At 38.2% G+C, this 15,666-nt stretch overlaps 1 protein-coding gene across 4 annotated transcripts in view; it reads left to right on the top strand.

The window, feature by feature from the left end:
- The window catches only part of LRR (capping protein regulator and myosin 1 linker 1 leucine rich repeat protein), a 1,021,987-nt gene that overhangs the window by 277,181 nt on the left and 729,140 nt on the right, over window positions 1-15,666 (top strand). For all 4 annotated transcript variants that reach the window (XM_090381859.1, XM_090381857.1, XM_090381858.1 and 1 more), the window contains exon 12: window positions 10,490-10,677. In XM_090381859.1, the coding sequence (XP_090237985.1) occupies window positions 10,490-10,677 (188 nt within the window). The remainder of the gene's footprint in view (window positions 1-10,489; window positions 10,678-15,666) is intronic.

Genomic DNA, 15,666 nt, shown 5'->3' with positions numbered 1-15,666 from the left:
TCATTGCGGTACAAGTAAACAGATGGGTTGTGTTAGGGTAGTTAAGAAAAAGAACAGGTGCATGTATACTTGCGTGTACACCAATGCTAGGAGTTTGGTAAATAAATTTGATGAATTTGAGGTATTGCTCAAAACATCAAAGGCAGATATTGTTGGGATATCAGAGATGTGGTGTCACACAGATATAAGGAATGCAGAACTGGAATTCGGGGAGTACAATGTGTACAGAAAGGATAGACAGGATAGGAAGGAGGGGTTGGCTATTAGTTCTGAAACACAAAATCCAAAGAAGTGCTGCCAGTCGACATCACTGGACAGTGCAATGTCGAGTCAGTTTAGTGTGACATAAGCACTAGGAAATTAAAAATTGAGAGTAGAATTGTGTTGTAGGCCTAATGACTCTGATAAGTATAATAAAAAACTATACAGGGAAATAGTGTGGACCAGTAAATCAGAGAGTATTATGATGGGTGATTTTAATTTCCCAGATATTGACTGGAATTTGTGGGTTGGTCACTCACACACTAGCAAGGCCTTTGTGGATTTATTGGATGATTGTTTTTTACAGCAGCATGTTCGGGAGGCAACTATAGGGAGTAATACTCTTGATGTGATTGTCAGTAGTGATTCTTCATGCATTTAGAATCTGCAGATAAAGGAACCACTAGGTGGCAGTGATCACAGTGTGCTGAAGTGGGATTTACTCAAAGAGGTAACTACCATCAGGGGTAAAGGGAAGGGTTTTTGCTTTCGTAAAGGCGACTACGATGGACTGAGACAGTATTTAAATTCTATACAGTGGGACCAACTGGCAATGTTACCAACAGCAAATTCAAAATGGGAGGCATTCAAAGAATTTATCTTGGAAGCTACGAGGCTTTACATACCAACTAAGAAATATTGTTCAAGGTTTAAGCCTAAATGGATTTCAGTGAACTAATGAAACACGTAGCAGAGAAGAAAAATGCATGGGATACATATAAGTAATGAGTGACATGGAAGTCTATGATAGATATAAGCTGATCTGTAACCAAGTCACAAAGAATGTTAGGCAGGCAAAAGCAGATTATGAAAAATCTCTGGCAAAGGATGCAAAGAAAATCAGCAAAGAATTCTTTACATATGTAAACTCTAGAAGGAAGGGGATGAATCAGATTGGTCCACTGAATATCGATGGTTCAACTGTTGATGATCCTACTCAGGTGGCTAACAAACTAAATGAGTATTTTGCATCTATGCTCACACATGAGCAGTTATTAAGGAAGGGGAATGCCAGAGGTGAACTAAATTCTGGTAGTGAGCTCGATGATTTTGTTATAACTGAGAGGAAAGTTGAGGAGAAATGTTGAAGATAAACATAAGAAAGGCACCTGGGTGGATGGGATCTATCCAGTTATATTAAAGGAGGCAGCAAAGAAAGTAAGCAAACCCTTAGCCATAATTATGAGAGTTTCCTTGGATTCAGGGGAGGTACCCATGTACTGGAGATGTGCAAATGTGACCCCAATTCACAAAGGAAGATCAAAGGGCGAAACAAGTAATTATAGACCTGTTAGTTTAACTTCTGTTCCAGAGAAATTAATGGAGGCACTGGTTAAAGAAGCACTGCAAGATCAGCTAGACAAGACTTCAGTTTTAGTTAGGACACAGCATGGGTTTGTTAAACGGAAGTCTTACTCCCCCTTTTGTCTGACCAATTTGATTGGATACTATGCTCTGGTCACAAAGGAACTCGATGCAGGGAATAACTTAGATATCATATATTTGGATCTTAGAAAGGCTTTTGATACTGTTGCACATGGAAGACTGCTGCACAAATTGGAACAGGAGGCATTGGAGGCAAATTGCTGCTATGGATAAAGGGATGGTTGAGTGGGAGAAGACAGAGAGTGGTAATCAATGGTCACTGCTCTTCATGGACTAATGTTATTAGTGGAGTCCTCCCAGGGTTCAGTGTTGGGTCTATTGTTGTTTTCTGTATTCGTTAATGATATTAAAGCTGGTATATCAGGCTTAATGTCCAAGTTTGGAGAAGATTTGTAGGTCGGTAGGGTTGTTAATGACACTCATGATGGTACGCTGCTGCAACAGTATCTAGAAAGTATGAGCAGATGGTCTGAGAGGTTGCAAATGAAGTTTAACATTGACTAATGTACAAAAGTACTACATATGGGAGCAGTAACCACAGAGTAACGTGCCAACTCTGTGGTACTACATGGACAGTGGTAGAGAATGAAAAGGACCTGGGGATAATTGTGCAGGCATATTAGAAGTTTTCTGAGCACTGCAGACAGTCTGCACAAGTAACTCATGGTGTCTTGTCAATGATACACAGAAAGTTTTCTAGCAGGGATAAGAAGGTGATTATCATCTTGTATAAGGCATTGGTCAAGCCGCACTGTATGCAGGTTTGGAGGCCTCATTTTAAGAAGTATGTAGAGCTGTTGGAACGAGTACAGAGAAGGGCAACAAGATTAGTGAATGGAACAAAGGGTTGCTCTTACGAGGAAAGGCTTAAGTTTTGCAGACTACAGTGTTTGGAGACTAGGCACCTGTGAGGTGAATAAAGCCTTGAATGGTTTGCGCATGCTCAATGCTGATGCGATTCTTCCTTCCTCTTGCTTAGATTAATCACCTGAGAGGGCATAAATTCAAATTGAGGAAAGACAGTTGTAGGATAGATTGGCAGAAGTTTGCCTTTAGCCAGTCGGTAGTTGATTGGTGGGCAGACTTCCATCTTTTGTGGTGGAAGTTAATAGCCTAAATAAATTTAAGGCTGAGCTGGACAGGTATTTGGAATGAAAGTCTCCAGTCCCTGGGGACCTCCGCTAAGTCCAAGGAAACTCTCATAATTTTGGTTAAAAATTTGCTTACTTCCTTTGCTGCCTCCTTTAATATAACTAGGTAGATCCATCCACCCCCAGGTACCTTCCTTATGTTAACATTAGCACCATCACTGCCACCTGGTATTCCCTTTATCTGCAGATTCTTAATGCCTGAATAATCACTGCTGGTAATTAGATCAAGAGTATTACTCCCCCTTTTTGCTTCCTGAACATGCTGATTTAGAAAACAATCATTCAATAAAACCACTAAAGCCTTGCTAGTGTGTGAGTGACCAAAGCAGAAATTCCAGTCAATATCCAGGAAATTAAAATCCCCCATTATAAGGTTCTGTGATTTACTGGCCCACTCTATTTCCCTGAACAGTTTTTTATTATAATCATCAGAGTCCTTAGGACTATAACACACTCCTACTCTCAACTTTGATTTCCCAGTGCTTATGTCACTCCAAACTGACTGGACCCTGCACCGTCCACCGATGTCGACTGTCTGCACTTCCTTGGATTTTGTGTTTCTTATCTATTAGCATAACCTCTCCTCCCTTCCTTTCCTTCCTGTACACATTTTACTCCCCAAATTCCAGTTCTGCATGCTTTATATCTGTGTGACACCACGTCTCTGATATCCCAACAATATCTGCCTTTGATGTTTTGACCAGCACCTCAAATTCATCAAATTTATTTACCAAACTCCTAGCCTTGGTGTACACGCAAGTATACATGTTCCTATTCCTAGCTACTCTAACTTAACGCTTGTGTTTCCTTGTACCACAATGACTCCCAGCAGTCTCTGAAATCCCCTGCACCTTATTTTCCAGGCTGCTGCTCATTCCAATAGAAGCAGTAGAAGAATCACTTTCACCTCTGTCTGCGGCTACTGATAATCTTTTAGTCTGTGTATCCCCCCAAGCTAGCAGTTTTCCGACCCACCTCACACTATCTCAATAGTATCAGCAAATATTCTTGCACCCTTTCTATTTAAGTGTATCCCATTCCTGTAGAAGCAGTCTCTTCTGTTAGCAAGCATAGACCATGCTGAAAAAAATTCGTCCCCATGAGCCTTGCACAATGTCTCCAGGGCCGAATTGATTTACAAGGCTGTCATCATATACTCCCTCCTATTGTGTCTTCACAGAATTGCAGAGACTTTCAAATTCAATGCTAGCTTGCAACTTTTTTTAATCATTAACCTGTACCTGTTGAATAAATCTGCAGATCTCCTACTCTTAATGTCATTAATGCCAATGTGTAAAATATCACCTTTTGTGCCCTTAAAAGATGATATCTGATCTATAATGTCATCAACTTTTGCCCCTGGCAGACATACCCTGATCCTGTTACACCTATTCTTTTTGCATAATATATTTTCTGTCTCCCTCACAATAGTGTCACCAACAATAACTAGTTCCTGTGGAGCAGCGCATTCTGCCTTGGAGATTGCTGCTATGTTGCCTGATGCACAATAGTGAGCTCTGGCGTTGAGTTACGCAGCTGGGAACTTGATGGGCCCCCATTATTAATTTCCTCGAGGGCATCCATCCTACACCTCAAACTCTCGTAGATGCCCATCAGAACACCGAGTTGGCGCCTAATTTCCTCAGAGTCTCTGCAGATAGCACACACACGTAGAATAGATGTGCGAAAATTTGCCTTTAGCATCGGGAGGTTAATTGCTGGAACAAACTTCCATCTGTTGTTGTGGAAGTTGATAGGTTAAAGAAATTGAAGGAGGAACTGGACAAACATTTAGGAATCTGTTTTGTGAATTTTTTTTTTTTTTTTTTGACTGATGCTTCATAAGCTCGAACACTTCCTTTTTTGCATCACATGCCACTACTATTACTATACAAAGACCTTCTCCTTTTCTAGATCATGTCCTGTTCCAGACAGGTCCTTAAACATTTAGCATTTCTCGAATTTTTTTAGACTGTGATGCCTTGGAGAATTGCCCCCTTCATTTCTGCCCCGACTCAAAACACTCTGGCTCATCTATGAGCATTGTTTTGCTGCTCTAGTCTGGATCATGATTCTGTTTAAGTACAATTTATTTGGCAATGAAATTTAATAAGATTAATAAATTTCACTGATTAATTGATAATACTATAGTATACTAAGCTAACAGATTTCTAATACAGGACTATTTGTTAGAAACTGTTACTCGAGTTTCTATTAGCAACATCCATTTTCTTCCATTTACAGAGAAAGGGTTATTTTTTTTTTTTGATTCTTTGAGTTGACAAACAGGAATGAAATTCATTTTCTGTACCTCATTAGATTTACTTTTGGCATATATTGCTCACTGGCTGCAATAGTTGCACAACTTAAAATTGACACCTCCGTAGCCAGGTGGGAAGGAGCAGCAGTGCGTAGCACACGCTTCTTGATTAGACCGGGGTTCGAGCCCGTCACCACCAAAATACGGAGGATGCAGAAAGGTCAGGAAATGACCACCGCATATCCTGGAGTAATATGGCCTTAGTTGCTAATGCTCCTAAAAACCAAAAATAACATAACAATAACAACTAAAAATTTTTAATTTTTGAGTTAATACAACTAATGAGGTTGGGATAGTGGACTACATTTATGAAATGATAGTGCAAAGTGAGTTCAATATTTCCTTGCTATGTGGCACAAGTGTTGTTATGCCATCTTTAGTTTTTACTTCATCGAGAGGCATCAACAGTGGCACTTCTTCAGTGTTACTGTGTGCAGTAGTAACCCTTTTTGAGTTTTGCCAGTATTGAAGTGTAATGCAACCTTCTTGCTTATAAAATCATTTGGCATTATTTTAGTTGAACCACTGTTGTACTCAAAATTTATTATACCAACCTGTTTATATAATGTGGCGAAATTTCGAATCAGAACCATTACACACGAATTTCTTATTGTAGGTCATACACAAAACAAAGGTGACTGTGCACACTCATTAATATAGAAAAATATTAAAATATCGCTAAAGTTTGGTTCTCTATTCATCCCATCAGAATATGTTAAATTAGCTAAAACTGCCAGAAAGACTGGAAACACTTTGAAGGTGACAGATGAGTCATTACAATTTTTATGACATGAAAGATTTGGCCTGATGAAATTCTGTGAAATTTAATGAAATTCCTGAAGAAGTGAAGTTCAACTTCAATGACATTGCTATCTTTATAGTAGAAAAGCAGGATTTAGACTCTTTTATAAAACATCATACAAACAGTACAATTATAAATTAGTTAATGTTAAAAGTAGTAATACAAGAAAATCTTTGTAGTCATTTGTAGATTTCGATTTTAAAAAGTCTACAAGAATTCCATTCTGACTTGGAAAAAGTCTACAAGAGTTCCATTCCGATTTGAAAGAAGAAGCACAGCGACGTCCACTGTTTGTAGAACAATAACACAATTTCCAAATGTTATGCCGGTTTTTATAGCAGTCTGAAATTTCTGGAAATTTTTCTAAGAATGACTATTTCTTCCAGAATTTTGCTACTTTCTATACCAATAATTTCATACTAACTTGTTCTTATTTATGCTTTACCACAATTATGTTCTCAAAGATTAAAATGTAGTTTATACATGTTCCTGAGTTTATGAATATAAATAAAAGTTCTCATTTAATGGGGGCTTTTTTTGTTCTTCATCCTAATTACCTTTCAATCTTTAGGAAACTCGAGTCACAAATTTTGTGTGTTTCTTGTTGCAATAGTGGCACAACTGAAAAGTGAGATTAAATTTTCAAAATTCTGGTTACCCATTAAGGGAATGTTGATCAGGCCAGCCTAATACTGAGTACTACTGTGTATGATGAGATGAATCACAATATATTTCAATAATCACATAATTTCTTCAATTCTAAAGAAATTAATTTTAAAAGCCAAATTTTTCTCATCAATTATCTCAGAAATACGATTTTTGAGTTATGCTACTAATCCAGCCAGTGAGCAATATAAGGTAGCTTTAGTGTTTCTGGGCATACTTTCTACAACATTATAGTAGCTTAGCCAGAATTCCTGCAAAGCACCTGCCTGAGCTGGGTTTGCAAGAATGCCATTTTAGTTGTAGCCTAATCCAGTGCTCCACTTTATCCCACAGGTATTAAGTGAGGTTGAGTTCTGAGCCACCCAGTCCAACCTTTCAGTCTGATTGTGTGCATACAAACCAGCCCTGTATTATCCTGCTATATAACATGGAGCATGGTCATGCTGATACTGATAGCATTAGCAAGGGCACATGATGCAAGAAATCAAGCTTATATAGCATCAGCCAAAAAAAAAAAAAAAAAAAAAACTATCACAAACCAACGCACACAGTTCTCATTTCATCCATCCACTTGCTTGAAATGTTTATCTACTCATATCTAGTTCTGCCTTGAATCTAGTTTAGCTATCAACTTCTCCAACGACAGATGGAAGTTTGGTCCAGCAATCAACCACCCGCTGGCTAAAGGCAAACTTCCACACATCTATCCTACAACTGTCTTTCCTCAATTTTAATTTATGCCCTCTCAGGAGATTATTCTGAGCAAGAGAAAGAATTACATCAGCATTGAGCATGCTCAAATCATTCAAGGCTTTATACACCTCAATCAGATCACCACGCAGGTGCCTAGTCTCCAGACACTGTAATTTGCAAAACTTAAGCCTTTCTTTGTAAGAGCAACCCTTTGATCCATTCACTAATTTTGTTGCCCTTTTCTATCCTCATTCCAACAGCTCTACATCCTTCTTAAAATGAGGCCTCAAGACCTGTATGTAGTACTCAAGGTGTGGCCTGACCAATGCCTTATACAAGGGGATAATAACCTTCTTATCCCTGCTAGAAAAATTCATGTGTATCATTCACAAGACACCATGTGCTACTCTTGCAAACTGTCTGCACTGCTCAGAAAACTTCATATTAGCCTGTGCAATTATCCCCAGGTCCTTTTCACTCTCTACCACTGTCAGTATAATACCACAGTTGATATGGATGATCCGGAAAGGTCAAGGAATGACCACCGCATATCCACGGAGCAATATGGCCTTAGTTTCTATTGCTCCTAAAAACCAAATAATAACAACAGTTGATACGTTACTCTGGGGTTACTTCTTCCCATATGCAGTACTTTACATTTGTCAATGTTAAACTTCATTTGCCACCTCTCAGCCCATCTGCTCAACTGTTCTAGATCCTGTTGTAGCAGTGTACTGTCAATAACAACCCTGCTGAACTTTGTATCGTCAGCAAACTTGGATATTAAGCCTGATATACCATCATCAATATCATTGATAAATACAGAAAACAACAATGGACCCAACACTCAACCCTGGGGGACTCCACTAATAACACGAAAAGCAGTGTCCATTGATTACCACTCTCTGTCTTCTCCCGCTCAACCATCCCTTTATCCATAGCAGCAGTTTGACTTCAATGCCACACTGCTCCAATTTGTGCAGCAGTCTTCCATGTGCAACAGTATCAAAAGCCTTTCTATGATTCAAATATATGATATCAAAATTATTCTTTGCATCCAGTTACTTTTTGACTACATCACAGTATCCAATCAAATTGGTCAGATTAGACTTCCCCTTGACAAGCCCATGCTGTGTCTGACCTATAACTGAAGTCTTGTCTAGATGATCCTGCAGTGCTTCTTTAACCAGTGCCTCCATTAATTTTCCTGGAACAGAAGTTAAACTAACAGGTCTATAATTATTTGTGTCGCCCTTTGATCCCCCTTTGTGAATTGGGGGCACATTTGCACATTCCAGTCAATACATTCCTCCCCTGGGTCCAAAAAAGCTCTCATAATTATGGCTAAGGGTTTGCTTACATCCTTTGCTGCCTCCTTTAATATAACTGGACAGATCCCATCCACCCTGGCTCCCTTTTTTACATTTATCTTCAACAATTTCTCCTCCACTTTCCTCTGAGTTATTACAAAATCATCTAGCTCACTGCCAGAGTTTAATTCACCGCTCCAAATGTAGATGCAAAATACTCATTTAGTTTGTTAGCCACCTGAGTGGGATCATCAACAGTTGAACCATCAATATCCAGTGGACCAATCTGATTCATCCCTTTCCTTCTAGAGTTTACATAGGTAAAGGATTCTTTATTTTTTTTTTTGCATCCTTTGCCAAAGATTTCTCATAATCTGCCTCTGCCTGCCTAATCTCCTTTGTGACTTGGTTACAGACCAGCTTATGTCTCTCATAGGTTTCCATGTCACCCATTAATTTATACGTATCCCATGAATTTTTCTTCTCTGCCATTTGTCTCATTAGTTCATCTGACATCCATTTTGGCCTAAACCTAACAATATTTCTTAGTTGGTATGTAAAGCCTAGTAGCTTCCAAGATTAATTCTTTGAATGCTTCCCATTTTGAATTTGCTGTTGGTAACATCATCAGTTGGTCCCACTGTATAGAATTTAAATACTGTCTCAGACCATCGTAGTAGTCTTTACGAAAGCAAAAACCCTTCCCTTTACCCCTGATGTTATTTACCTCTTTGAGTAAATCCCACTTCAGCACACTGTGATCACTGCGACCTAGTGGTTCCTTTATCTGAAGATTCTTAATGCATGAAGAATCACTACTGATAATCTGAACAAGAGTATACTCCCTATAGTTGCCTCCCAATCATGCTTCTGTAGAAAACAATCATCCAATAAATTCACAAAAGCCTTGCTAGTGTGTGAGTGACCAACCCACAAATTTCAGTCAGTATCTGGGAAACAAAATCCCCCATTATAAGACTCTCTGATTTACTGGCCCACTCTATTTTCCTGTACAGTTTTTTATTATACTCATCAGAGGCATTAGGCCTATAACACACACCTCCTCTTTTTTCCTTTCCCAGTGCTTATGTCACACCAAGCAGGCTCAACATTGCATTGTCCGGCAACATCAATTGGATGCACTTCCTTAGTTTTTGTGTCTCTTAACTAACAGCATAACTCCTCCTCCCTTCCTGTTCTCTCTATCCTTTCTGTACACATTGTACTCCCCAAATTCTAATTCTGCACTGCTTATGTCTGTGTGACACCGTGCCTCTGATATCCGAACAGTATCTGCTTTTGATGTCTTGCCTGGCACTTCAAGCTCATCAAATTCATAAACTATGCTCCTAGCATTGGTTTTCATGCACCTGTTTCTACTTTTAGTTACCCTAACACAGCCCATGTATTTACTTGATCGATCCTGTTTTGTATTGTTCATAATACTACTGCAGAGTAGTTATCAGTAATTTACACAAACGTCCAAATAGATCATGAGTTTATGAATTAATGGCACCATCATGAATGTACCGTCGAAATCAGCTGAAACAACCATACAAGCACACTGCTGCTGCTGATATGCATGCTATATCCCATGTCAACAGTGATGTGATTGTGTATATATTGGAAGCACAAAGACATCTCCACATGACTTATGAGCTGAAAACCCAAATGCATTAGGTTAATGGGACCATTTGTCTGAGTATGTCTTATAATACAGGTTTTCCTCATCCCTCCTCCTCAAATCCATGCTATAAATTGGGAATACACTTTGGAGAGACTGGACAAAATTTGAGAGTGTTTTTGATATTTAGATTGCCTAAAAGTATACATTGATTTTCATTTGGTCTGTTCTAATTTTAGGATTCAAAAACCAACCAGTGTTACTTTTTTTTTATAGGTGCTGGACAGTTTAGTGGTCCTGTTGGAAGATTGCAGAAAGGATTAATTCACTTAAATCTAGCAAGAACTGGATTATCTGCAAAAGGAGTAAATACACTTGCACATGCATTGTCTTTGAATCGTGCCATGCCATCAACATTAACATACTTGAATTTAAGTGATAATATCTTTAAAGAAGATGTTAATGTAAGTATGAAAATCACATTATTTATTTGAGTTAAATTATCAACCTACTATTTGAAAGATTAATTAGATAAGTGGAGTCTGGCCAATCTGAATCCTTTCTTTCTGAAGTTGGCTTATCTGAACATAGTTAAGCTAACCTACATAAAAAACATAACTTTTTTAAGGTTAAGAAAGGTTTACTACATTTATAGTATTATATTTTCACCAGCAAAGACAGATTAGATCAGAACTGACATGGCTGAGTAGTCATTGAGGAAGTGCAGTGGCACATGCAGTTTGTGTTGAACAAGGTTTGAACCCATGTTACTGTTTAAGATGGTTAAAGATTATATATATGTGTCAAAAAAAAATGGTTTTAAACTCCTCTGACATAGGTGGTCATGCTGCAGTATAAACAGAACATTTATATTAGCATGTTTTAGATAATGAATAATTTTGTGTACTAAATATAGGGAAATGGTATGATCTAAAATTAAAAACTAGACACATTGATTGACAAAATTGGACCACTGAGAAAACATCTGATACTCTGGATCAGATTAAACCTGATGACTCAACAGTCACTCAGATATCTAGTGATATTTGCCTGGAGAAGGATTCCCATTTAAGCCTTGGATATGAATTATCAAGAGCAGACTGTATTGGTTCATTAGTAGGTAATAATAGTAATAGAGGCATGGATACAAGAAAGCAAGCATGTGAGCTTATGTAAAATCAGCCAAAAAAAAAAAATTCACACAACCTCTAAAAGTTTGTCCAGTTGATCCTTGAATTTCTTTAAGCTATCAACTTCCACAATGACAGATGGAAGTTTGCTCCAGCAATTAACCACCAGCTGGCTAAAGGCAAATTTCCGCACATCTGTTCTACAACTGTCTTTCCTCAATTTGAATTTGTCCCCTAAGGTTTGTAATCTGAATAAGCAGAAGAATCCCATCAGAATTCAGTGTGCTCAACCCATTCAACGCCTTATACACTTCAATCAGATCACCTCGCAGGTGCCTAGTCTCCAGCTGCTGCAACTTGTTGGCACCTCCGTAGCCAGGTGAGCAGGAACAGCCGTGCATAGCACCTTGATTAGGCCGGGATTCAAGCCCGTGACCACCAAATATGGAGGATGCAGAAAGGTTAGGGAATGACCACCGCATATCCCCGGAGAAATATGGCCTTAGTTGCTAATGCTCCTAAAAACCAAATAACAACAACAACAGCTGCAATTTGCAGAACCTAAGCCTCTCTTTGTAAGAGGACCCCTTCGTTCCCCTTACCAATCTTGTTGCCCTTCTCTGTACACGCTCAAGCAACTCTACATTCTTCCTAAAATGAGGCCTCCTGACCTGTACACAGTACTCAAGGCGTGGCCTGACCATTGCCCTATACAAAGGGATAATCACCTTCTTTGTATATCATTGACAAAACCCCATGACCTCCTCTGGCAGCCTGTCTGCATTGCTCAGAAAACCTTATATCTGACTGCACAATCACTCCCAGGTATTTTTAATTTTCTACCACTTTAAGTGTAGTGCCACACAATTGGTACATTCCTCTGGGGTTACTTCTACCCATATGCAGTACTTTGCATTTGTCAATGTTAAACTTCATTTGCCACTTCTCAGCCCATCTTCCTAAATTGTCTTGATCCTTTTGCAATAGCACACTGCCATTACTGTCACTAACAATCCTGCCAACCTTTGTATCATCTGCAAACTTCGACACTAAGTCTGATGTAATTTCATCAATATCATTGATAAATATACAAAACAACAGTGGTCCCAACACCGAAACCTGTGGGACTCCACTAATAACATTAACACAAAAAACTCTATCTTCTCCCACTCAATCACCCTTTTATCCATTGTAGCAACTTACCCTTAATAAAATTAGTCATGAAACACTTGTCATGATGAACCAAAGACGACAAATGAAGAGCAAGAAAAACACTGACAGGGAAAAAATTGAGTATACTGAGTTATGCAAAGCCATTAGAAAGAGACTCAGAAAGCACATAAGAAGATTTAACACAAGAAAAGTAGAACAAGCATTAAGGGAAAACAAAGGATTTAAATTAGCAGCCATGAGAAATAATACAGAAAGACAAATGATACTGAAACTGAAGAATAGTGATGGTGTACTTATAAACAGCAGAGAAGGCATAATTCAAATAGCAGAAGACTATTATAGAGAATTATACAAGGAGCGAGGGAATAATGCCAGCAGTGGGGAAGATGGATTGCAAAGTAGCAACACATACAACATACCCGATATTCTTCCTGATGAGGTAGAACATGCATTGAAGAAAATGGAGAATCAGAAAGCCCCGGGGGAAGATGAAGTTACTGTAGAGTTGTTAAAATTGGGAGGAAGAGACATAACACAAAAACTGGCAAGGCTCTTCACAAAGTGCATTAGAAAAGGTGTGATGCCTAAGCAGCAAAACTTTGCAATCATAGTTTTGCTGCATAAGAAAGGAGATAAATCAGAAATTGGAAATTATAGACGAATTAGCTTGTTATCCCACATCTACAAGTTGTTCACAAGGGTCATTACTAAAGAAATGACCCTTGTGAACAACTTAGAAAGTTGTTCACAAGATTAGAAAGTATACTTGATGAGAATCAACTGAAAGAGCAAGCTGGCTTTAGGACAGGATTCTCAACTATGGATCACCTTATGTAATATCACAGCTAATGGAGAAAGCAAATGAATATAAAACACCATTATGCCTGCCATTTGTGGATTGTGAAAAGGCATTTGACTCCATATAGCATAAGGCAATATTTTGGGCACTGGAAAGACAAGGCATAGATGCCCCATATATTATGATTTTGAAGAAAATATATGATATTGCTATATCCTTTATTAGACTAGACAAAGACAGTAGGAAATTTAAAATCAAGAAAGGAGTTCGACAAGGAGATACAATATCTCCGAAGCTGTTTACTGCTGCCCTTGAGGAAGCTTTCAGAAGATTAGACTGGTCGCAGAAAGGAGTCAATGTGAACGGAAAGTACCTAAACCATTTACGATTTGCAGAGGACATTGTGGTCATAAGCCACAATCCCAAAGAATTATAGGGAAATCTTAATTAGTTATGCACAGTTAGTAAGGATTTTGGACTGAAGATGAATATGGCTAAAACAAAAGTAATGATGAACAAGTATGCCACAGAAAGGGAAATAATGATTGAAGGAGCAGTAATTGAAAAGGTGGAGTCATATACTTATCTGGGACAAGTTATTAGCTGTAATAATGATAAATGGCTGGAAGTCAAGAGAAGAATAAATTTTGGATGGATAGCATTCAGGAAATATAGTCACATACTGAAGAGCAATATCCCAGTTTGTCTGAAATGTAAAATAATGAACCAATGTATACTCCCCACCATGACTTATGGAAATGAAACTTGGGCACTCCCCAAAAGAATGGAAGAGAAGCTGAGAACTACACAGCGAAGAATGGAACGAATTATATTGGGAATCAATCAGACTGTTAGATAAGAAGAGAAACACATGGATTAGGACACCAAGCTCGAAGACATGATGACAGATGGACTAAGAAAATAACAGAATGGTACCCAAGAGCAGCTAGAAGAAAACCTGGAAGACAAAGGCGGAGATGGATAGATGAAATTCATGAGTTTTTGGGTAGTAAATGGATGGCCAGTGCTCAAAACAGAAGGAACTGGAAAGTTGCTGGAGAGACCTTCATCCTGCAGTGGATTGAAAATGGCTGATGATGACGACGACGATGATGACCCTTAATACCATACTGCTCCAATTTGTACAGTAGTCTTCCATGCGCAACAGTGTAAAAAGCTTTCCTGAAATCCAAATATATGAATCAAAAGTATTTTTTACACCCAGATCCTTTGTAACCCCATCATAGTGTTCTGTCAAATTTGTCAGACAAGACTTTCCCTTAACAAACATTCTGTTTCTGAATTATTGCTGCAGTCTTGTCTAGATGACCCTGCAATGCATCTTTAACCATTGACGCCATTATTTTACCTAGAACAGAAGTTAAACTATCTGGTCTGTAATTACTCGTGTCACCTTTAGGTCCCCCCTTTGTGAATTGGGGATACAATTGCATATCTGCAGTCTGTGATAAACTTCTGGTATTTTCCTTCCTTAATAACTCGTCATGTGGAATGTAGATTTTTATTAGGGTATTCAATTGTTAGAGAAAGAAGGAACATAATTGTAATAAAGTTAGTTGAAATCAAACTAGAATATATTGTATACTATCTTTAATAATGTAACTTGTCAATTTTCAAGAGGATTGGTCTAACTTGCCTTTGTTATAACTTGTAGATACTAATATTGAAAGCAAAAAAAATTGATAACTTGGTTGAAAAGTATAGGATCATTTTGGGGAAAAAAAAAAAAAATGGTTTTCAATTAGGGAAAACTGTAATTATCTGCAATCCTGCCCTGATGCGATAGGAGTGATTTTATGATACCAGCTCTGGACTTGAAGGTCTCTGTGTGGCTTTTACTCAGCATGGATTGGGGGGATTTTTATCAGTGTAGCTGATAAAAATCGCCCTAGTTGATAAAAGGAATCCATTTTACCTGGATTGAATACTGGATGATTAAGGTAATCCTACAGAGTGACAAACTGAAAGGAAGGATTCAAGTGCTTGAAATGAGGTAGTCCCAGGCCAGAGGCTTAACCCAAGGCAACACATATGCCCAGATAACAGCATGGAACACCCAGTACCACAGCCAAAGCAAAAGACCAAAATTAAATGCAATCATGTCATACTAATAAAAGCAACAAAAAAAAAAAAGCAAGATGAAAACTAGTGGAGGTAAAGGATGCTGTCATAACTAAATTCAAATTGCAACCGAAGAAAATAAAAATCAAAAATTTGAGGGAAATAAAATAAAATGGAATTTTAATTTCATTTAATTTCAACATACCCAGCGAAGTGACAAAGGAGGAACTATTTGAGGATTCCATCAAGTGCAAAACTTTTCAGAGACT

This window comes from Mastigoproctus giganteus, chromosome 9, assembly GCF_048544385.1.
Source record: "Mastigoproctus giganteus isolate SK-2022 chromosome 9, ASM4854438v1, whole genome shotgun sequence".
Taxonomy (NCBI): Eukaryota; Metazoa; Arthropoda; class Arachnida; order Uropygi; family Thelyphonidae; genus Mastigoproctus; species Mastigoproctus giganteus.
Note: the sequence above shows the minus strand (reverse complement) of the source record. Positions and strands in the feature narration are given on the sequence as shown.